Source organism: Zeugodacus cucurbitae, chromosome 3 (genome assembly GCF_028554725.1).
Source record: "Zeugodacus cucurbitae isolate PBARC_wt_2022May chromosome 3, idZeuCucr1.2, whole genome shotgun sequence".
Lineage (NCBI taxonomy): Eukaryota > Metazoa > Arthropoda > Insecta > Diptera > Tephritidae > Zeugodacus > Zeugodacus cucurbitae.
The window spans coordinates 28,920,850-28,945,160 of record NC_071668.1 but is presented as its reverse complement, the minus strand read 5'-3'; the positions used below and the strand labels follow the sequence as shown (position 1 = coordinate 28,945,160).

Here is a 24,311-nt window from a genome sequence, read left to right as displayed (position 1 = left end):
AGCGGCTACGCTGGCTAGGTCATGTTGTCCGAATGGACGAAAACACTCCAGCACTGAAAGTGTTCGACGCAGTACCCGCCGGAGGAAGCCGAGGAAGGGGAAGGCCTCCACTCCGTTGGAGGGACCAGGTGGAGAGCGACCTGGTTAAACTTGGGATCTCCAACTGGCGCCGAACTGCGAAGGAGAGAGAGAGGTGGCGCACTATCGTCGATTCGGCTATAACCGGCTAAACGGTTGCAACGCCAATCACATACATTGGACTGTATGCCGAATATATTCGTCAAATTGTATGCTATATCAAGAAATTGCGAGTTGGGTTGCAACCGAACTTAGCCTTTCCTTACTTGCTATATTTCAACATTGTACAAATTCGTCATTACCTCTTTGAATGTGTTCCATTTTTTATATGATAAAAGAACAATAAATGTATTTCTATTATGCTGGTCAACTCTCGCTTACAATTTGAAAACCCGAGTACAGGGCAGAATAAATGTTAAATTTTTTTGAGAAAAGAAAACGCTATAAGTGTGTATCTTCTCGTGGGAAGTTTCCATAGAACCTAACCTAACAGATATAATTGAGATTTGTAAAGTAAGTTTCAAAACAATTAAATGTAAAGCAAAAGCGCTTCGAAAGCATGTCCTTGACATGTTAGAGTCGATCAGAGCATCCATTGCAGTATTATTTTAGTTGGCGGTATTTTGAAGTTAAAACCGCAAATATATGCACTTAAACTCGTCACCAACCAACATACCAATAAAAAATCATTGCTTCAAATATATATATATATGTATATTAACGTTTAAGGATTTATTTCATTCGAAAAAATTCGTTATCCACACTTTCTACCAATATGTATGTATACCATAACTTATGTACACACATATATTAGTACATCACATCTTTTTTCATAATTAAAATATGATTACAATATGAAATAGATTTATTCATTTACTTAATTTTAAAATATTTTAATGGCATTTATAATGCATTTACGACAATGTTAAGTCTAGAAAATAAATACATACAATCATGTATTCATGTATAAGTCGCGTTTTTTCAGTGGTTTAACCTAAAGTATATATGTATATTTATGTCACTTTATTACTTATTACATGTGTATTGTATACTTTCACATATATTTTACATACATACTTTTTATATTGTATTCTTTTTGTTTAAATATAATATTTAAATAAAAAATATGCTAAGGTCTTTTCGTACCGTTATATATACTTAAATTAATACTTTTACGTCTACAGTTGAAAATTGTATGACTTTAATGTATAAATCTAAAATACTATTTACACTTGGTACTTTTATCCAGTAACTTCTTCCACAGGTCAAATTGTTCATTTGACTTGACCATATGGACACTGATTAGTTTGCGTATGTTGCATGGGTTAAATGCAATACGGCGATTAAGGAACTCATTGGCATGTACGCGTTTAATACCAAGCTGTTGCGCAACTATTCCCGTTGTGAACACATCCTCCAGCTTCAGGTATACCTGTAGAATAAATTAATTTTCATAGTTAGTTATTGGTTCTCACAGATATGTATGTATACATAAAAGTTAAGCGACTACACACCTGATGCAGGGATCGTTCATAAAGCAAATGTATTACGTCGCTTGTAATGAGATATGCCGGACCGGTGGTGAACGGAGGAAACAGCGGTTGACTAAATTGGTCGGTTGATACGTAGTATTTGGACTTTTTGTTACGTATGGGTTTCCATTGTTTCGCCAAGCGTCCATATATGACACGTTTTTCTTTGATATGGCTGTCAATGAATTGCAACAATTTCGGCACATTTATGAACATGTCATCATCTGTTTTCAATATAAATTGTGCTTTCTGACAATGTACGTCCACCCATTCCAGGGTTGAAATAGTTTTCAATGTTAAATTAGTGTAAGAGTCGATGAAATTTCCACGAATCATATCCTCATAAATAAAATTCTCAATACTCAACTCCTTGCTTATACTTTCGTTTGTAGTGCGCCCCAACACAAATGCTATAGATACATCACGTCGCGTGCCATAGTGTGCCCAGGTTTGTCGTATAGCGAGGCGTGCTTCAGCGTGATTTAAGGCCGAAGAGATAAGTATCAGCAACTTCAAATCTTCACCATCGTTTGGACAAATCTTAGCGAAATTGATTTCCTCGTTTAAATGTCCCGACTCGTAGATTTCACTGGTGGCTATACCTTTAGAGTGGTCATCTTTATTGATTGGTGCTGGAGGAATTATCTTAGGTGGCATTTTTGGCGGAGTTTTAAGCTTATTAGCGCTCGATTTGGGCAAAGCACTATTTTCACTCGGCTTTTGTGATTTTACAGCGCCATCCGGACGTTTGATTGTCATCACTACGGATGGTGGCAAAGCCACATCACTGTTTGCATCATCCACATCATCCTCATCGTGAACAATATTGTCTTCCACTTTGGAAACCTGATTTGCTCTCGCTTTTTCCTCAGGTAACGGTAACTGCTTGCTACCATTTGAATCCTTTGCGACAGCTGAAACAAATTAAAATCATTAAAATTTTGCATTTTTGTTGTTGTATTTCATATACTAACATTTTTCATTCGGCGCGGGCGCAGCCGTGATGTTTTTCAATATCTTATCGGCATTTTCGATAAATTTTTGCAAATTGGATGTTGGTATCATAACCTCTGAATCCAGTATTTTGTTTATATTGTTGGCGTTGTCACTGGATTTTGCGTTGATGTTTTTAAGCTGATCTAGTTGCCCTTGTGGCTGCATTTTTAACTGCTCGAGAGGAACGCCAGCATTATTTTGTTGGCCATTAGAAGCATTTGGGTAGCTTATGCTACCGACCACTGAAATAAAAATATAAAAATAAAAGTGAACAAGTAAGGAAAGACTAAGTTCGGGTGCAACAAAACATTTTATGCTGTCGCAATTTCGTTATATAGTTTTATTAAGATAACACACAATTTGACCCATATATTCGGCATAAAGTCCACTAGAATTTATAAGGTATTAAGGCCATCGGAAGTTGGATAATACGATTATAAGGTATATGGGAGCTAGCCGAAGTTACGACCCGATTTTAACCATTTTTGGTACAAAGACACACTTTTAGAAGATTCTGAATTAAATTAAACGATGAAAAATTACCCTGAGGCACTGAGTTCTTCATGTTCGATGATGATCCCGGATGCATTGAAAAGTTATGGTCCGATTTCGACAACTTTTCCACAAGTGCTGACATAGCTCAAATACTGTATTTGTGTAAAGTTTTATTCCGCTATGTTCATTGGTTCCTAAAGTATATATTATAAAGTGAACGAATCTGATGGAAATTGAGTTATATGGGAAGTAGGCGAGGTTGTAAGGTCTTAAGAAAATATTATGTATGTAAAATCCTTTGAGCAGTTCCTGAGATATGGTTTTTGACCCATAAGTGGGCGACGCCACGCCCATTTTATATTTTTTTAATCTGAGTAATTTTTTCTATTTGTTCAGAGTTTTCTACAGACTCTACACACGCCGGACAATACGGTATAAAGTCATTACGGAATTTATAAAGGTAACTTCTAAAACACCCGTGATCACTTAATATTTGGGGCAGGTGGAAATCAAGGTCCCCATGCTGTCTATGTATCGACAAATGGATGTCCGGTATTAGTCTGTGGGTCCAACGTACTTTGGTTGAGGTTTCCCACCATTGCTGCCACTAGATAATGCTCGTCGGCATATGCTATTAATTTTACGCTCTTTGGTGGTTGTACATAGATTGCATAATTCATTATATGGTGTGTAATTGGGTATGTTCATACAAGAGACTGCAAAAACTTTGGTTTATATAGCTTTATTGGTTAGCGAGATTTATACAAAAAACCTATTAAAAATATATCATTTTAGGATCTAGAAAAATGTACATCCTTATTTATACCGTTAGCTGAACCTTGTCTTCTAACCCAATATCATTTGTGTGGTTTAACTCACCTAAAGCGTTGTCAATATTTTGTACTTCCATATCATCAAGCAATTCGTTGCCGAAGCGCTCCATTTCATCGTCTTCGGGCGCATCATCATTGACAGCATCCACGTCTATCGTTGGTTCGCGATGTTGATGTTGTTTCTTTACAACGCTCGTCAATGGCGACTTTCCCACGCCTGCGCCGGAACCTGTACTACTGCCAGTCAGAACAGCTGCCTTTTTGTTCAACTTCAAAAGCGCAACGTCGCCTTCGCTTCTATGCGCATCCAGACGATTGCTTATTTCGAAGCCACTGTCGGCAGCATCATTAATAAATTTACTCTTGTTCGCCCCAATCAGCTGCTGATACTGTGGCGCAAAAGCGCCCGCAGCATCCGTCGCCGAACTGGCACGCATAGTGTGCGAATGGGCTGGTGTGAGCGTCGCATTTGATGAGTATGTGGCGTAAATGAAAATGGTCAGAATAACAATGCTCACGACAAGCAGAAAGCGTACAAATCTTATATTATGTATGCTGCCCATAGCTGCTCTCAGTTTGCTATTTTCTATAGTGGTATATGTGAATTCTCGCTCTCCTATTAATTTGGCCCACTGAGTTTCGTCGTTCGATTATAGATTTGTTCGGCTGTTGGAGCCCGTTCAAATCGCTGCAACTACAAAACGTTTGTATTTTATTCTAATGCTAGTTGACTTTCGTCCCTCTCGCTCATGCATTACCATGTGTTGGGAAGTTGTTTCGAGTTTTTTTCTATTGTAGTAAGTCTTTGTTTCCGTGGCGTGTTAATCTATTCATTTATTTGCTTTTCTTTTGGGATCCTGAGATTTGGCGATGAATTTTAATTTAACGAGCCGCAGTGTCGTTGTCTTTTAAGTTGAATTTCAATTAATATATGATGTAAGCCACGCGCTGATTTCTCTATGCAGATATTCTTAAAACTACTTTATTCTGCAATGCTCAGTTGCGATCTGAAATTCGCTTCGGCACATTATTTTATTAGACTCGAGAGTTTAAGTGCTTCAGATGTTTTGCATGAAACGCTCTTTTCTGCAACTGAAAGTTTTCCGATGTTTTCAATTACATGAAAAATAAAATAAGAACAATAAAATTAATTAATTATTATATTATACTCTTAAACATATGTCATTTTACGCTATATAATTAAATGAAGTGTCTAGCTAATAAAATACTTGTCCACAACAACAAAGTAGTCGTAGTACATGACCCGAAAAGTCGGTGGCTTAACAGCGAAAGAACATTTTCAATGAATCATGAAATTTTCGGCATAATCTCCGTAGAGTGTAACGCGTTTATTAGAACGGCCATTCAAGATTTCCATAGAGATTTCATTGTATAAAGCATCGAAGCCTTCAAAAAGGCATTTGTATCGAACTTGACCTCCTCATTGAAATCTTTTGCCAGATAGCCACTTTAAGAGTATAGGAAAAAAGAAATATGCACCGAGAATGAAATCTGGTAATAGGTGGGTGGTGGACGAACGTGGCGTAATTACTTATATTTATCGGTCGCATTTGATTGTAATGTCGTATCATAAACTGAATGACATTGCCCGTTATCTTGGTGAGAAATCATTTTTTCTTCGCCCATGTATTTAATCTGGACGTCTAATTAATCAAATAACGCACAATAATGTAGTTTATATATGGTTTTACTATGTTCGAAGTAATCGATGAAAATAATTCTATTTGAATTCCAAAAACAATTTGACTAAAATCTTATCAGCCGACTGCAGTGTTTGGACGCTTTGAATAACTCTCACGGTGCAACAACAATCGAGAGATAGCGCTACTTTGAGACTAATAATTTGAGAAGGACTGGAGGATTGGATGAGATGTAATGAAACTCTGTCAATGTTTCACTCAATATTTGTACTCTCTAATAGAAATTTTTTGCTTGTGGCGGTTTATCGGAGGGGTCAAAGACTTTTCACCCCATCAATTACAGTTCTGAGTGCTTAATGTAGAATCTCACTTTCGTTAAACATTTCTTAAATAACTATTTATTATAAACACCAGAATTATGAAAGCGAACAGTCATAGCGAAACTAATTAGGCTCTGGTGTAGAAAATTAATGAATTGTTCGTTAATGCATAATAGTTACGGTGTAAACAATATACGTACATATATATTATCTTCTTATATACATACATAATATAATATATTTTAAAACAAAATCTGTGCATGATTAGTATTATGTCTTTCTAAAATATTTGAAAAGGTGTTACTATTAAATATGTCTACTTTCTTCCATGAAAATAATGTAATACCAACGCACCAATTCGGTTTTCGTGCAAAACATGGCACTGTAGAACAAGTAAATAGAATTACTAACGAAATCAGAAGGGCGTTCGAGTATAGAGAATACTGTTCTGCTATATTTCTAGATGTGGTTCAGGCGTTCGATAAAGTGTGGCATGACGGGCTTTTATATAGGATTAAAAAAAGCTTACCAATCGAAATGCATAAAACTTGGAGTCTTATATAAAAAATAGAAAGTTTACTGTCAAAGTAGGAGACTTCATATCTGAAGAACGACCAATAAGAGCTGGTGTATGTTACAAAACAGGCCTCCAATTTGAGTAAAAACAAAAAGTTTTTTCAATAAAAAGTAAGCAACATATTTCGAACATATATATGCTAGTAATTCCTCGTAAACTTGGTAACCCTTACCCAACTTCATGGGAACTAAGCCAAAAAAACATACACACATAGACCCCTTTCACACGGGCAATTTTTGTCGCGGCAATTCTTAGTTTTATAGGAGAGGGGGCGACGAGGAGAGGAGAATCGCGCCGAGTCTGCTGTGTTCAGGCAACACGCTTTGTGTTCTTATTCGTAACAGTTCGCTGCTACGTAACAGTGTTGCATTTGCACACATTTTAAAATTAATGTTTACAATATATTTTAAAATTTGAATTTAATCATTTAATTTTGTATGTAATTTGCAAATACATATAGAAATATGCATAATATAATTAAAATGTGCTAGAAAATTGAGAATAACGATAAAAATTATTTAATGAAATATTTTTTTGCTTGGAAACGATGCGTACAAGAAGTTGAGAAAATTATATGAAAGAGAATGACAGAAAAACCCGAACAGAGTTGTCGAACAATAATTGCTCGTGTGAACGCAAGGGGCGACAGCAAAAGAGAATCGCCCGAGAATTAGCAACAAAAGTTGCCCGTGTGAAAGTGGACATACGACTTGAATGTCAAATGCAAAATGGGACACCGTTATTTCTTGGAACTGAAATAAGTTCTGCGTTTTAATTTCAATAAATACTCATTGTATAATCATCGTGTGTTATGTTTAAGTGTTTTGTGAAATGGCTCCGCGCGGAAAGCAAACAAATTTCGAAGAGCGGCAAGAAATTGTGAAACTTCAGTCTGAAGGACTATTAATTCGAGAAATTTCCAAAAAAACTGGAAAACCCAGATCCACAGTGCAGAATATTGTGACGCGATAAATCAAGGAGTTTCGTTTGGCCAACAAAAGTAGGGAAGGTCAAGGAAATAAACTTAATTCCCATGATGAGTGACGAATATCGAAGGAAGTGAAATTTAATCCTTTTGTTAGCGCTCCAGAATTAAAACTTTTTGCTGAAAAACAGCTTGAAAAAACAGTGTGCGCAGAAACAATCCGTAATGTTTTACGTTCCAATGATTTTCACGGTAGAAATATGAGGAAAAAACCATTTATCAGCATTAAAAACAAAGCAAAGCGGCTAAAATTTGCTAAAGAATACTTATCAAAAGCAGACAGTTTTTGGAATACGGTAGGACAATTTAAAGTTAACTAATGTGATAAATGTGTCTAAATATTTGATGTTATAGGTTTTATTTACTGATGAAAGTAAATTTAACTTACATGGTTCTGATGGCAGGAGCTACGTATGGAGAAAACCGAACACAGAATTTGAACGTAAAAATACACGTGTCACAGTAAAGCACGGTGGTGGTTCTGTGATGATTTGGGGCTGTATGTCCAGTGCAGGAGTGGGAAACTTAACGTTTGTCGAGGGAAATATGAATAGGTTTTCCTATCTTGATATACTAAAGGCAAATGTTAAGCAAAGTGTAGCTAAATTGGGTATCGAGAGCAACTTTGCCTTTTACCAGGACAACGATCCCAAGTTCCGAAGATGTGGTTAATCCATAACTGTCCCAAATTATTGCAACCACCTCCACAATCACCAGACTTAAATGTCATTGAGCATGTATGGGAAGAATTGGCTAGACGTGTATACAAAAACCGATTTAGCTCAATCAATGACCTTAAAACTGCAATAATGGCAGAGTGGCTAAAAATCCAACCAGATTTTTGCAAAAAATTAGTGGAATCTATGCCAACCGCAAAAGGTTATGCTACTAAATATTAATTTAAAAAAATGTATCCAAATATAAACAAAAATAAAAGTGTCCCATTTTGCATTTGACATTCAAATCGTAGGTGTGTATGTTTTTTTTGGCTTAGTTGCCATGAAGTTGAGCGCTGGTTACCAAGTTTACGAGAAATTAGAAGTTAATATAAGTTCAAAATATGTTGCTTACTTTTTATTAAAGAAATGTATAATTTTCACTCAAACTGGAGGCCCTTTCTGTAGCACAGTGCGGTGTCCCATTTTGCGTTTGAGCCACTGTACATCAACTTTTGCGGATGACACAGCTTTAGTGAGCCGAAACAAATGCCCAATTATAGCATCAAGAGTATTAGAAGAGCATTTGATTTTTGTCGAAGAATGGCTAGCCAACTGGCGTATAAATGTAAATGAACAAAAGTGCAATTTTCCCTAAGACCAAAAACGGGCCCGACAGTTAAAATGAACAATATTTTAGTACCAAGCGACTGAAGTAACATATCTTGGTATTCACTTGGATAGAAGGCTCACGTGGAGAAAACACATATCAAGCAAAATAACCTGCATGAAAATAGAGCTGCAAACTTAAATTGGCTTCTAAACAAAAATTCAAAATTTAGCCTATAACGCGGTCATAAGGCCGATTTGGATGTACGGCATTCAACTGTGGGGTACGACCTGTGTTACCAATATCGATATAATTCAGAAAATCCAATCAAAAATGCTTAGAACAACCACGTGTTCACCATGGTACATGCGTAATGAAAATATCCATAAAGATCTTGGTATTCTCATGGTAAAGAAAGAAGTAGAGAACAACAGAATCAAATATTTATCCAAACTCCGAGATCACCCAAACCCATTGGCTAATTCCTGTAATCAATCACGTCTAAAAAGAAGAGATATGCCAGCAAACTGAAGAGCAACGTTTCACCAAAACATCTCAATCACTTGGTTCAGCTTGTCTAGTTTTAATAATAATAATACAGTTAATCTCCTTTTTGCACGGTTAACTGGGACAGTAAATTACTCGTGTAAAAAAAAACCGTGCAAAAAAAATCAAATTTTTGTATAAAACTCACTATTGGAACCAATTTAAGAAAAAAATCGTGCAAAAAATACAAAACGTGTAAAAAAGATCTAATTTTACATGAAATTCTATCTATTCGTACAGTGAGAATTTTCACTGTTGTTGTTGTTATAGACTTTTCTGGTATTATATGTATGTACATATTACTATTAGAAGGAACAAACAACAACTATTCTGGGAATGGTAAAAAAATAATAATTTTCAAAGTTCCGTCATTAATCGCTGTGTCTTCTTTTTTCTTACTTCTTCATACAGCTTCATTTATTTGTTTACGCATTGAAATTTTTGCAACCTTTTCACTGGCTTTCGAATCTAAGATTTGTAATTTTTAGTTTAAACCTAATTTAGAATTTATTAAATTCTATTAACAGCAATGGATTTGTGACGTATTGACGGATGGAATTTTAATTTTATTGCAAAAAAGTATACAATTAAAATAAAAAATTCGTGTAAAAAAAAACCGTGCAAAAAAAAAACCGTGTAAAAAGGAGATCAACTGTACGTATAGTATTTATAAAGAATTGCACTTGAAAATAAAGTTAGAAAGAAACTTCGATAACCGAAGAGTCGACAGGTATTACCGTAAAACATGTAATGTTCGACACCCTTATAATTTGGACACTCGCTCAAATTGGACAAATTGTTCTGTACCAGCATAATATAGTACAAACCAAAGTGTATTCAACAAAGTGAACTAAGTATTTGACATACCCGTTTTTGACAATAAAATAGTAAACAATTCATGTATTTATTTACATTAACCCGTTTTTTTATCTTGAACAATATAATATATATTGATAAAATAGTTTACAATTTGTCAGTTGGAGCACAAAACATTAGTAAATTGCTTCCATGAGTTGTTTTGCATAAGCAGAAAGTATTCGGCATTTTCTTTTATTCATTTAAAAAATATATTTTTTGGTTTGAAATTTGTTTACTTTTGAATTTCAAAATTTGAATTTTTGAATAAATGTAAGGGTTAAATCAATGGCAACAAACATGTCAAAATCGGGTAAAAAAAATGAAACGTCATATACTTAGTTCACTTTGTTGAATACACTTTGGTACAAACAATCATTTGTTCATAAAGTGATTACTATATATTCATTATTGATATTTATTCATATAATATGAGTGTGGCGAGACGAACTGAATTTCGCATGAAATGAGAAACTTTTAAAAATAGATATTATGAAATTATCTTCAAAACCTCAACAAATTGTTGAACAAAACTGTGTATATTTGATAAATCGGATCATTCTTGGCCGATGCCGAAGCCGATGCTGAATTTTGTCGCCGATACTGGCCGATGCCGATGCCAATTCCGATTAATCGGTCATACACTACTTTCATTCTTCTCTTAAGGTCCCTCTACATAGTTCTCATTCGGGGTTAGATGGGAGGATTGACTAGACCATTACCTACAGGTCACATTTGCATCAATGAACCACTCTGATACCAGCCTTAATCCGAGTTTTAGGTTGTTAATTTGTTGATAAAAACATCTAAGGGGCATATCTTTTTCAAAATATTTCCGCTTAACATTTTGAAAAATAACCCTGTAGTCAATGGCCGTCATTGTATCCAAAATACAAAATATCCCCATACCACCGCCCCATGCTTAATTTTCTTTGTGGAGTATCTACAATCAAATTCGATGTTATTCCGCCGACAGGCAGTCCTTTTACAACATTTCCATAAATATTAAACTTAACTTCATCCCTGAATTAAGTATTTCACCTCTAGTGGGACCGCACAAATTTTTGTATTCAGCGACAAAAACTTTCCTCTTCTGTATATCGACCTTCCGTAGAAGTATATATACTTTGAGTTCCTGTGTTGCCTAAAGGAAAATTGTCCGCGAGCTAATTTTTAGTCCAACTTGTTAACTCAAGACCATAAAAGGGCGCTTTCTTGCTATACGAGGATTATCGATCAGGTCTTGGACGACCAGAGTTTCCTTTTAATTGTTTTTTGGCTTAAAAACACACCTATTATTTTGTCCGTAAGTGATAGTTTCAACTATGCGCGAAATCTTATCAACAGATAAACTTTTACGGGAATTATCGCTGCAATTCCTATTTCTAATTGATTAAAAATAAGTTTAAACGTTAAATTTCCAAATACAACCTTTAATCAGAATCGATGGAAAACAATATTGTACTGCCAGGAAACTCGTTATGTGAATCATTATTTTTCACATGAGTGTAGAAATTCAAAAGACTGTGCAAATTATTTTATGCCGTATTTGTGCACAAATATTTGTACATATGTATGTATTTTTGTTTAATCATTTACCTACCGAACTTAAGCAATTTAGTTGTTGTTGTAGTATGAATTTTAATTTTTATTTATGTACTATATATTTGTATACGCGTAAGCAAATATAAATACGTACATATCTACAATTATTGACATTGTACACATAAATGATTCGTAATATTAATTTGACTTTTCTTGCTGTTCAAGTGAATTCACCTGCACTTTTGTCCACATCAATTACCAACCATCAATAACAAAGGTGAATAGTTTTTAAATTTGACAAACGAATAAAATTTAAACAACAACACAATCAAGTAGAGTTTTAACTCGAACAAAAGACATGAGAAATGACGAAATTAGGCCGAAATTGATATATAAATACAATCGAAATCGATAACTTGCTAGATTTATCCAGACATCGAAACCGTAGTTACCAATATTTACGGGGGTAGGACACAGTTCTAATGAGATAGTTGGCGAGTAAATGAAAGTTCTAAGGAGAGAGTAGTGAAGTAAAGTGTAAACGAGTTAGAAGTTGGAAAGTTGAGTAATAAGTGTTGAGTTGTTTGAATTAGTATTAAGTGTTAGTGTAAAGGCATTAATTGTCATCGAAGGGTTCTAACGGGAGGCCCAGGAAACGAGCAATTTCGACTTGGTCGGACCAAAGGGAAAGGGGTGTTAGATGAGTTCTACGAAACCATCCCAACAGAAACTGTTTGAAGAGCATTTCGTTATGCTCCATCTCATGTATCAAACGGGCCTCATTGTGTAGATGACCAACCGGAGACATCAAGAGGCAACCCGTGACTGTAGTAGGGACAACGGTATTCTCGACCATATAAGAGTTGCATAGTTTATGACCGTTTCCTGGGCTCCCGTTAGATGACTACCATGACAATTAATTTAGGCGTGCCGGTTCTGGCAAATTTGAGTAACCTTTACAACAATAACAATTTTATTTGATAATCCAGTGGTCGAACTAAGAGTCGAGTTTTAGTAAGGGATTAATTTATGAAATCCGTTAAAATATTAATAATGGAAGTTATGTACGATTTTCAACCAGCTCAGACAGTCTAGAGCGTTCATTGAAGCTGTCATACACATCATTGAAATTTCAAAATTAACCTTAGCAACCATCTTAAGATCATTAGTGAAGAAATATTATACGAAAAGGGATGTCAGTTAAAGTTGTCGAAAATATTTATACTCCTTTTAACTATTTAGCTCATTTTTTGATCCAGAATATGTCACGATAATCATTAAACAAGTTGTTATGATCTAACAATATAACAACCAAACCAAATGCATTTCTTTATATCGTTTAAATCATAAACCAGACATTAAATTAAAATAGATATTTACATTTCTGAGATATATAATTTTGATATACATAAATATTAAAATGTAACCCATCAGAAAAGTTCCTCATTTATTAATACCCGAAGATTCCATTAGTTATGAACTCAAAAAGCATATTACAGAATGGCTTGGAATTGTTGCTTAGAATAATTATCGATTTTGAGAAAATTTATTTTTTTTTGCAACAAAAACAAACGTACTCATAGAAGTTTCTATATGTTCAAACTGGTGCTTCATCATCGCTAACTTCTTCTAACTTTTCCCTTCTTCTCACTCCAATATAAATAACACGCCACCATGAGCTTATTGCCAAATAATATGGCATATCGAACTTATATGTACCACTTTAAATCTCTAAAGAAAACACCGCCTTAGCCTTATTGGTACATTGACCCTGATAAATCTTTCGAACATTGGTCATCCGGCTTGACGAAACGAGTAACACATGAACATATGTATGTATGTATGTACATATGTACGTATATATGTAAGAATCGTAAATATGTCGATATGCGTGTTCTCCTTCCAAATTTTATACCTTTCACAAACTTATGCTGCAAAAGTGAACTCAAACAACTAATCAAAACAGAAGAATATAATTCGAATATGTAATTAAAAATAATTTCAAGTACATTTTAATCATTTCTACGTAAAAACAAAATTTCAAACAAATAAAAAAATATGTCAAATATTGGCGATCTATCTCTGTAGCTGATTGCTTTGAGTGGCATTGAATGTTCGAAACTATACATATATTGTATACAAATACGTGTATTCAATTGGAGCTACTGATGACCCAGAAATAAAGGATGTTTTTAGAAACTTACAACTTACTTTGGCAGCTAGTAAACACGTTTGTAATTTAAATACATATCTTGACAAATTACAATGCAGATTTACCCCAAAACAACGTCAAGCAAACATTTTATTTACAAACTAAAGTTCTGGACGACAACTAAATATATTTAACCTCAAATAATATGCAGCGACCTCTTTCGACTCGAAGCATAGGTGAATAACCAAAGTTTGCGTATTTGGAGTGCAAAAAATCCTAAAGAGATTCTTCTAATATATGCTGGTGGCATAAATAATAGGGACAGACTCTTGTAGCACAGTTTTCGGAATTTTTTCGCTTCCTTTTCTAAATGAATTAAATTCAACATTATTTTTATTTGATATTATATATTTTCTTCCCATCTTTAGTAATTTACCAATATTATAAATATTAACAAACCAAAAAAATTGAAACATTAAATTCAGAGTGGCAAAAAAATAGGGACAAGGAACAAATAGCTATACCTAAAAATTATTAACTTTTAATGTTTTGTGCTACAATCTTTTGTTTTTAAGACATCCTGACATCATTTGGGAATGGATACCACTAGATTGGCACAAATATCCATCAGAATGCTATACCAAGGTTCTTGTACATTTTCTCACATTTGGTTCTTATTTGTGTACTTGCAAGCTTATAAAGACCTCTATAGAACACTCTAAAGGTCCTCTATGGTTTTCAGATCCGAACACTCTGAGAAGTACTCCAGAACGGAAATGCATTCGTAATATAACCAATTCTTGACGAGATTCGTTGAGTTCTTGGTGTCGTTGTCTTGCATAAACTCCCATTTTCAGGGCGTCTCTTCTTCAACATATGGTTTCATCATCTTTTTGAGAATGTCAAGATAGTCTACTGTACACATTCCATCGCTTATCCAGAAAATCGTTCCGATAGCAGATGATGAGAATAAACCATAATACCATAATCGAACCACCGCCGACCCACTCTCTTAATTGTGTATGTAGGCTTACACACTTATTACGTTTTCCGTCAGATCCAAGCAAGTTTGGTTCGTTTTACCTTGGATTCGTCCGACCCACGTATGTCCCTTTCAACCATATGTCCCTGTGAACCAAGTGCATACTCAATTCTCTTCTTACAATTACGAAATTATGTGAATAATATGTGATTCGGGAAAATACAATGTTGGCCTTACTTATTTCCCTTAATAATTACTTTAAGCGCTCTATTATCTAATTGTCGTGTACAACTCATATGCCATGACTTTTTGCAATAATGTATAACAAAAACATGATAGTTAAACTAGGTGCAATTATGTATTTCTTTATCAGTGCTAGACTTTTTGTAAATTTTCAAACTTAAAAATACATATACATATTTCTCATAGTAATTACTAAATTGGTAAGGTATTCAAATTATTGAATATTGAGTTTAATGGATTATGTTTGAAAATTATATGTTTCCGTTACCAAATACATAATGAATTATTTAAAATTGTTATTACACTAGACGACAAAATCGGATTTCTAGGTATTGGACCAAATATAAATTTTCTGGGAGATTGAATCACACAGTTCTGTTACGATATCTTCACTAGTGTTTTTATACTCTCGCAACAAATGTTGCTAAAGAGAGTATTATAATTTTGTTCACATAACGGTTGTTTGTAACACCCAAAACTAAACGAGTTATATACCAAAGTGATCAGGGTGAAGAGTGGAGTTCAAATCCGAATGTCTGTCTGTCCGTCCGTCCGTCCGTCCGTAACTTGAGTAAAAATTAAGATATCTTGATGAAACTTGGCACACTTATTTCTTGGCACCATAGGAAGGTTGCTTTTGAAAATTAGCAAAATCGGACCACTGCCACGCCCACAAAATGGCGAAAACCGAAAACACATAAAGTGCCATAACTAAGCCATAAATAAAGCTATGGAAATAAAATTTGGTATGAAGGATCGCACTATGAAGGGGCATATTTGGATGTAATTTTTTTTGTGAAGTGGGCGTGGCCCCGCCCCCTACTAAGTTTTTTGTACATATCTCGCAAACCAATAGAACTATATAAATCAAACTTTCTGCAGTCGTTTTTTTTAGCCACTTCCTAATACAGTCCAAAAATGAAAGAAATCGGATAATAACCACGCCCACCTCCCATACAAAGGTTAGGTTGAAAATTACTTAAAGTGGGTTAACTCTCTAAGGAAAAACGTCAGAAACACTAAATTTCACATAAGAAATGGCAGATGAAAGCTGCACTCAGATTTTTTTATAAAAAGGAAAATGGGCGTGGCGTCGCCCACTTATGGGTCAAAAACCATATCTCAGGAACTACTCGACCGATTTCAATGAAACTTGGTTTGTAATAGTTTCCTTACATTCCAATGATATGTTGTGAAAATGGGCCAAATCGCTTCACAACCACGCCTACTTCCTATATACCAGAACTTTGAGGTCGATCTGAATCTTTAACATTACAATATATAAAGTAAGTACTAAAGTAAGTACGGTGCAGAACTTTGTACAAATACTATGTATACTATATCGAACACGAGGATCTCGGTGCTTCTAGTCTAATATTATGGTTTCCAACTTTCAATGGACTTTGAACAATATATATGACGAATTTGTGGGTCAAATTGTGTATTACATAATATAAATAAAGTTAAATAAATAAATTGCGAGAGTATAAAATGTTCGGTTACACCCGAACTTAGCCTTTCCTTACTTGTTTTATATATAACGATTCAGATCGACTTCAAAATTCTGGTTTATGGGAAGTCTGCGTGGTTGTGAAGCGATTTGACCTATTTTCCTTTTTTTGGCCTATGTCAGTGGCAAGTCAATAATATACCACGAACCGAATTTCACTCCAATTGGTCGTGTAGTTTCGGAGATAGCCCTTTTATAACATCTTTATAAAGAAATTTAAGTCCCAATGGTTTTCTTTACTGAATCAAAGTATTTTTAGTAGTTTTCAACATAACTTTTGTGATCGTAATCCGATTTCCTCCATTTTTGACTCTATAAGGAAATGCCTGAAGAAAGCGACTTCTGAGAGTATCGTTGATATAGCTTTAGTAGTTTACGATATATGTTCAAAAAGCTTAGTAGGGGGTGGGGTCATGCTCACTTTCTAAAAAAATATACATTAAATATGTCCCTTCTTGTATGATCCTTTGTACCAAATTTCGCTTTCATAGCTTAATTTATGGCTTAGTTATAACTCTTTATAGGTTTTCGGTTATCGCCATTTTGATGGCATTAGCCCATCTCGAACTTCTAATGGTGCCAAGAAATATGTGTATGTGTGAACAAAACTATTCTATGTGAACAAAACTATTATACCTTTGTTGCGAAAGTATAAAAAAAAAATATATATATATATATATATGGAACAAGTATTTGACCAGAACCCTTTTGGACACTTTTTAACAAAAATTATATTCTTTGATATAAATTTGTCTGTATTACTTTCTATGCAATGGCGACTATTAAAGCTTGGCGATAAAAGTGGGACCGCGTACGGTTTTTTTTTTTTTATTTTGTGGCAGTAGTAGTTTGAATTTGGTTATCATTCACTTCTCATCGCATTGAAATTATTTAAGCACGTACAGAGCCTACGGTGAGTCTTAAAATAATTCTGCACCAATATAATTAGTGCAACTTTATCATTTTGATAATGAAATTTCACATTAATTTGATCAGACTGGTGAATTAATAAAAAAGTTTCAGATTGATTCATTCATTAACATGAAGTGGCGATGTCTTTCAATATAAGAATTAAATTTCCTATTAATTGGAAAAAGTAAGTGAGCTAAGAATTATATTCAAGCACATTAAAAATCCCAATGCCAATTGAGTGGTCATTGAGTAGTCGGAAATTATTACTTTTACAAGTGTTTGTAAAACATCGAATACAGAAAAAAAAACTAAATTACAGTTTACAGTATTATTTCTACGGCTAAACGTTAGGAGCTGTTCGATTGGCCAAACGTCGGAGAACAGCGAATCGAGCAAAAGCCACAGATCTATTATAATTATTTTTGCTTGATCAATCATCAAGGGACTTTTCCCTTATTACGTTTTATCCGTTTGATTGAGTTTACGTTCATTTTTCATATATAACAAATTTTTCAAAGAAATAAAGTAAATTTTTTTTTAATATTAGCTTCGAATCTTCATTACAAAGGATGTGAAAAAATACTGACATTTATAGGATTTTGGAAGAAAGCACGTAACGGAGTAAACTCATATCTTTAACAATAAGTTTTAATTATTTTCTTCTAAATAACATATATGCATATGAATGCATGTGAGCTGTTAAAATATTTGCATTTACAAAAGCGAATACCACAACACAAAAACAAAAACTATTTACATAAGTACATTTATAACACAAATAGTTAATAAAGTAAAATTCTAAAGGGCGATATGCATTCCTATTGTAATTTAGACAGACAACAAGACGCTTTACTACGACACGTGGCAGTAAACGAAAAGAATAGAAAATCTTAGCTTAAAATGTCACGTATTTGCATAAATATAGTTCATTAAAAAAAATGTATGGCTTTAGCCAACAAATCCCGGTGAAATAAAAAATGTCTGGTCTCAAAAATTGGAAAATTTGACTCTTTCTAGGAAGCAGCGTGTTTCAGATAAAAGTTTCTTTAGTTCTGAAGTATGTCTGCTCACTCGGAAATGCTTATCACAACGCAACTTCAAATGAAGTACATAGGTTTCAAGGTGAATGCACTTAAATGCAATGTAATTGGCGTAGAAACCGTTTAGCCGGTTATAGCCGGTATGCACTTAAATACATGCATGTATTAAATATTTTTTCGTAAAATAAGTAACAAAGGTAGAAGTTTAGTAGCTGCCGAAAACGATTTACCCATGCAATTTATTAGAATTAAAGATTTTAAAAATATTGCAGCCGATCAGGACTACACTCTGTCTCATTCCTATACCTTACCTTGAACTATATCAAACGCTGACCGATATGTACGATATAAAATAACCAATCAGGAGGATATAATTGTAACGGAAATAAGGGGTAGATGAAGCTCCAAATCTATGTTTTCACCATTTTTAGTTATTCGGTCAAAAATCATATTTGTGTTTATAAGAATGCTATACCAAGGCATAAACCAATTTTCAATTTATTTTTAGCATTATAGTCCAGTGTAGTGCAGAAAAGATTTCTACTCTATGTTATTAGAACAATTTACGGGGTAAAGGTATAATATAATAGAAGAGGAATGCATTGCGACCTGTGGTCTATTGTGTCCTCCCGATGTCTACATAAATTTCATCAATTCCAGCACTCTTATAAATTCAAGAATGGTGCCGGGAGTGAGGAAGTCGATGTGTTCCTCACTTGGGTAAGTTCTAAAATTTTAAAGGGGTAAAGGAAACTATAAGCGGAAATATGATTTCAATTTAGTCCGACTTCTCTAATATAAAGATTTGATGGACATAGACATTTGTGTGAATGATTTAAATTATCTATAAAATGTTATTCTATAAGATAAAGATGCAGTTTTTTTTCTTTTTAACACAGTGCAGCATGTTGCGATAATAAAAATCAATGGTTTTGACAGCATATTAATCAATTTTACTTCCTTTACCCCACATCCCTATTTGAATTATTTAAATACAAATACAAAAAATGCGACATTTTAAAAGATAAAGACAGTTATCTTAGAATTTTGGGTAATTTCGAATTCGCTGTGATAAATGCAAATGATAAAACACCTACATATGTTCTTATATAATTGCAAACGATAAGACAGATACATATGTACATATGTTGTTATATGAAACACAGCCATACATGACTTTAAACAAGTGCACATCTCTACAAACGATATCGGTAGTAAACTATTGCGGAAACTACGCAGTATGTCTCTTTTATGCGACGCTGATGATCTGATCTCTACAGGTAGTCATTAAAGTTTTGAAACGGTTGTGCTTTTGATGATTCGATTATATTACTATAATCCTTTATGGTTTTTACTGGGTTTGGAATTTGAATACATTGAAGCTTCTTTAAACAAAAAGTAAATACTTGATATATTGCCAGAAACTTTGCAAGATTGTACCTTCGTCTTCAACTAAAATTATAAAATATTTTTGTTCTACATACAGATGAGTAAACTAAATGACATGCCGAAATTTGAGAGAAAGTCACTTGATAAGCTACGCTACAGCTTTTTTTGTTTTGCAGATCGAGCTACCCTAATATTGACGTCATACTTGGTTTGACTTGGGTATATTTACTTTTGACGTACGAAGTGAATTTAGTTTACTTTTGAACTTACAATGATACACGATTCATAGTTATATATGTTCTTCCAGAGTGCGTCATATTGCTCCATTTTATTCTAGTGACATGTTAGATGTTCATAAAAGTACAAAGAACCGAGAAATAACTTTAGTATAGTTTATGCATTTATTTTTTGATCGAAAATTATTTACGTTCGTACAGTAAGCCGGTAGCAAGCCGATATATAGGTACACATTAAAATTGCAGCATCTCTATGGAATTATTTTAATGAGTATACTAATATTTTAAGGAACGAGTTAATAGGAATGAAGCTCTGGTATATATAATACAAGTAACATTAAAATAATAGCATTAACATCGACATTGAAATAACATGCCAAATTTTTGTTTGTCCGTATTTTCTATTCTTTCTAGTTGCAAATTCAAACCATAAGAGAAAGACAGTTTTATACATGTATTTTTGAATATAATAATTCTACCTTGGTCCTAAATCCAAATATTACAAAACTTCACCACTTCAATTTGTCACGTTCATTAAAAATTGTACTCACAAAAATGTGTATTGTAACACGACCGTAATGAAATCGTATGTGTATTTAAAGTTGAATTATCCAATATTTCTATCAACTAATCATTAAGGTCGGGGCTATTCTAAACGTGTTCATCCCAAAAATTGTAATCACTACGGTTTGAAACATCGGAATTATACATATGTATATAAATTAAAATGTAAACTACAGCCAAAATCAATGGGGTCCGGTTCAGTGGTTCGATCTACTCAGAAGAAATTCGAACTTAATAATTTTTATGGAGTGGTTTTAAAATAAAAGCTTTGCTTATTGGTTCGATTCAAAGACCGTAAAAAGAGCCAATTTGGTTTAAAACCGAAAAAATAAATAGAAGAAGATTTATTTTATTAAAATTAAATTAAATATTTATTTTAAATAAAAATTTCCGAAAAGAATATGTAGCTTCAAAACTTTTTAATTTTATTTATTTTAATGTTAACACTTTAGAATAAATTCACCTGTTTAGATTAACAAAAATCAATTTGAAAGCCCTGTTGTTTTCGTAGAAATGATAATAAAACGACTACGTCTGCTAAGAATGTATTCAGTGCATATAAGAGGCACTAATTAAAACATAGATAAAGCATGTGTACTATAAGATAAAAAAGGAATGATAACTTTTTTATTGCAGAATTATGAAGTTTTTATAACTATTTTTATTGTACTTATTTACTGTTTTAGTTAGTTAAATATACCTACTTCAGTGCGTAGCTTTGTCATAAATCCCAAATTATATGTTCCTAGAGATATGTGCGTAATTACATTTGAGTTATCGAAATTAGATTTGAAACAAGTTGTTAACAGACAAGTATTTGTATGCGCATATATAAAACGCCACCAAATCTATTTAATTATAATGAAATAAAAATAATCAAAAATAAAATGGTCCTTGGTAAATATTCCTGTATTTTTGATTACAAACATTTTTAAAATGATAACAATGTGCGATAGTAACAGTATTTACTACATATATGTACTATAACTAGCGTGGAAATTGATTTTAATAACTTACAAAGATATCACAGAAATTAATAACAAAAATATGAAAATATAATTAAAACGTTTTGGCATATGTCTAAAAGGAGATATATCGCCACCTTCGTCCAAAAAGCCACCTATTTCTTAGACTAATTTAATACGGATGTTTCAGGTTTAGCACTGTTTATAGTTTATTTAAAGTATGGGATAAATAAGCAATTTTTGAATAACCACTAATTAAATCAATTTTTATTTGGTGTAAAATTTAGTTTTGACATTACAATGGTTAGCGATAATGTCAAATTGTTTAATCTGTGGTAATGACTCTGCCTTTTATTATTGTGCCAATTTCAAATTTTAATAATGCTTCTGTCAAAACCTGTCACTTCTCTGATAATATAGAATAATGTACAATATGTCTGATGACTGCAAAACAGTGTAAAGCAAATATCAGTTACTCGTTTAAAATATAATAAGTAAAACGAAAGAGTCGGCTTGTGCACAATTTGCTCACTGCAAATGGGATGAGAAGTTTGACCAGACATCCAACAAGAATACGTCCAAATTCCAATTGTATTTGTATAAATTTCTTTGTACATACACATTCAAAAATGTATGCATTATACAAAACATTGTTTTTGTTAGGAGTTTCTTTAAAGGAAGTTGTAAAACGAACTAATCCTCATGGTCATAATTGGCTGAGGTGTTTATGTAAAAGAATATAAGTAAAATTATGACGCCATGCTTTATTGTTTTATCAAACAATAAAATATAACGTAGGTTCATATATGTAACTGCACCTATTGTAAGACATCATAATTGAAAGAGGTGGACAAGGTCGAAACCATCTTTCATTCATACATAATTATAGTTTTATATTACTAAATGTACAGTGGTATGTGCTTATTTATAACTTCAGGGTGTACGAGTGACTTCAGTGCACGTACATATGTAGTTATTACCACATGCGCCTGTGTAAATTTTTTAAAGATTCGTTTATGATAGATATTTATTTACATACAAATATAAAAGTGTACACATGTACGTCTTCCAGTCATCAAATCATTAAGTTAATCACCAAAAAAAAAAAATCCACTAAACAAACATCACTCACTGGTTAGCAATACTGGTTTTTTCAATCTTTTGCGAGAAGTCTCTTATATTTTCTTTTTCTTTCTTTTAAGTGCGGCAAGTTGACGCAAACAAGCTCCAAAAGATAAAAGGAGAAGTACGAGATAAGACAAAATCCTGAGCTACTGAGCAAGCAGAAATTACGTTTTCTTTTATAATTTCTGCTATCCGCTTAACTTCGAAATTACTTATTAAAAAAAAGATAAGTGATATAAAACTTCATGCTATACAAAACTCACCTGATAGCTTGTTGCATTGACATCATCGTGAAGGGCAAATCCACATGTATGTATGCATTTTCTTCACTTCAAAATAAACGACTGCCAAAGGTTGTTGTTTTCCGTATGTTGCGATATGATGCAGCAAAATTGCTCCTGGCAATTGGTATCTGTATAGTTTGTTTATACCGGTGTACGAGTGAACACAACACGCATTTGTAATATTTTTTAAATTAACAATTCAAGCTAGTAATCACGCAGAATATTTATTGATGACCGGTTAAGGAATGGTATCGATGATAAAATCCATCCAGCAATTCGACACAATTTTTATTCCAAACACACTAAATGTTAAACCGAGTGAGACCCTAAGCGACTGACCTCACATTGTTTTCTAACACGATGTCGGCCACGATCACCTTACTACAACATTGATTTCAATTGGTTACTTATAATGAGTATTTCAAAAAATTAACAACAACACGCGAATGATGAAATTTTTGTAAATGAGGCTCACAAACACACATACACAACAGTGCAGCTTTTGGACGTTGCTTTTTATTGCTCTTGATTTGCTATATCCGCAGCCGAACCGTCTACGACTCAAGATGGATATTTATAAATGGCTAAATTGTTGTGTTGCTACTGCTTCTGCTACTTTTGAAGAAGGTTGTGATATGAGAGAAGTATATTCATATGTACATATGCTGATGGACATTTGGTGAACTCATTAACCGAGAAAATGCCAAGGTGACTTATAATCCAACTTTGAAATTTATTACTTAAACTTATATGTATTCAAATACCTTTCTTTAACTTAATATTATAATCTCAACTTTTGTTCGATCGAATTTTTTATAAAAATTCACTAAATAATTTTTGCGAATGCTTGCGCACCCATCGCACTACATACACCACTTTTCACCACAACAGTGCTGCCACTTGCGAAAGTCTATTGTCATTTTCTTCATATTCGCCCAAAATTACTTTGAAAAAAGTTTGACTAAAAAATACATATCACATTCGTGATATCGTAAATAATGAGTTAGTTCTAAAAGAGTGAGACATATTACCTACATAACACATGCAAGCTTGAAATAACTATACATATGTATAACAAATCATCAAATATAACGAAACAGTGATATTAAGTGTAATATCTTTCTAATTATAGATGTTTACGTTTTAATTAGTCTATTTATAATATATTTTATATATTATTATTAAATATAATAATGCAAATTAATAAATAAAAAATAAGT

At 33.3% G+C, this 24,311-nt stretch overlaps 1 protein-coding gene across 2 annotated transcripts; it reads right to left on the bottom strand.

Annotated features, from left to right (window-relative positions):
- Window positions 1-771: 771 nt before the first annotated feature.
- On the bottom strand, window positions 772-23,985 carry LOC105212899 (uncharacterized). 2 transcript variants are annotated; one of them, XM_011185247.3, is made up of 6 exons: window positions 23,071-23,985; window positions 4,693-5,026; window positions 3,981-4,628; window positions 2,585-2,848; window positions 1,593-2,524; window positions 772-1,510 (listed from the first exon to the last, which is right to left on the bottom strand). In XM_011185247.3, exons 3-6 carry the CDS (start codon window positions 4,495-4,497, stop codon window positions 1,301-1,303), a joined length of 1,923 nt encoding a protein of 640 aa, XP_011183549.1. In that variant the 5' UTR covers window positions 4,498-4,628; window positions 4,693-5,026; window positions 23,071-23,985; the 3' UTR covers window positions 772-1,300. The 2 variants fall into 2 exon arrangements, with proteins under 2 accessions (XP_011183549.1, XP_054082706.1); XM_054226731.1 differs by having other exon boundaries at window positions 3,981-5,026.
- Window positions 23,986-24,311: the final 326 nt, after the last annotated feature.

Bases quoted from the DNA above. Each gene is read 5' to 3' on its own strand.
- LOC105212899 (XM_054226731.1), bottom strand. From the start codon at position 4,497: ATGGGCAGCATACATAATATAAGATTTGTACGCTTTCTGCTTGTCGTG. The intron at 2,525-2,584 runs GTTAGTATATGA...AATTTGTTTCAG, and splicing joins GCCCGCGCCGAATGAAAAAT to CTGTCGCAAAGGATTCAAAT. The intron at 1,511-1,592 runs GTGTGTAGTCGC...TTTATTCTACAG, and splicing joins ATGAACGATCCCTGCATCAG to GTATACCTGAAGCTGGAGGA.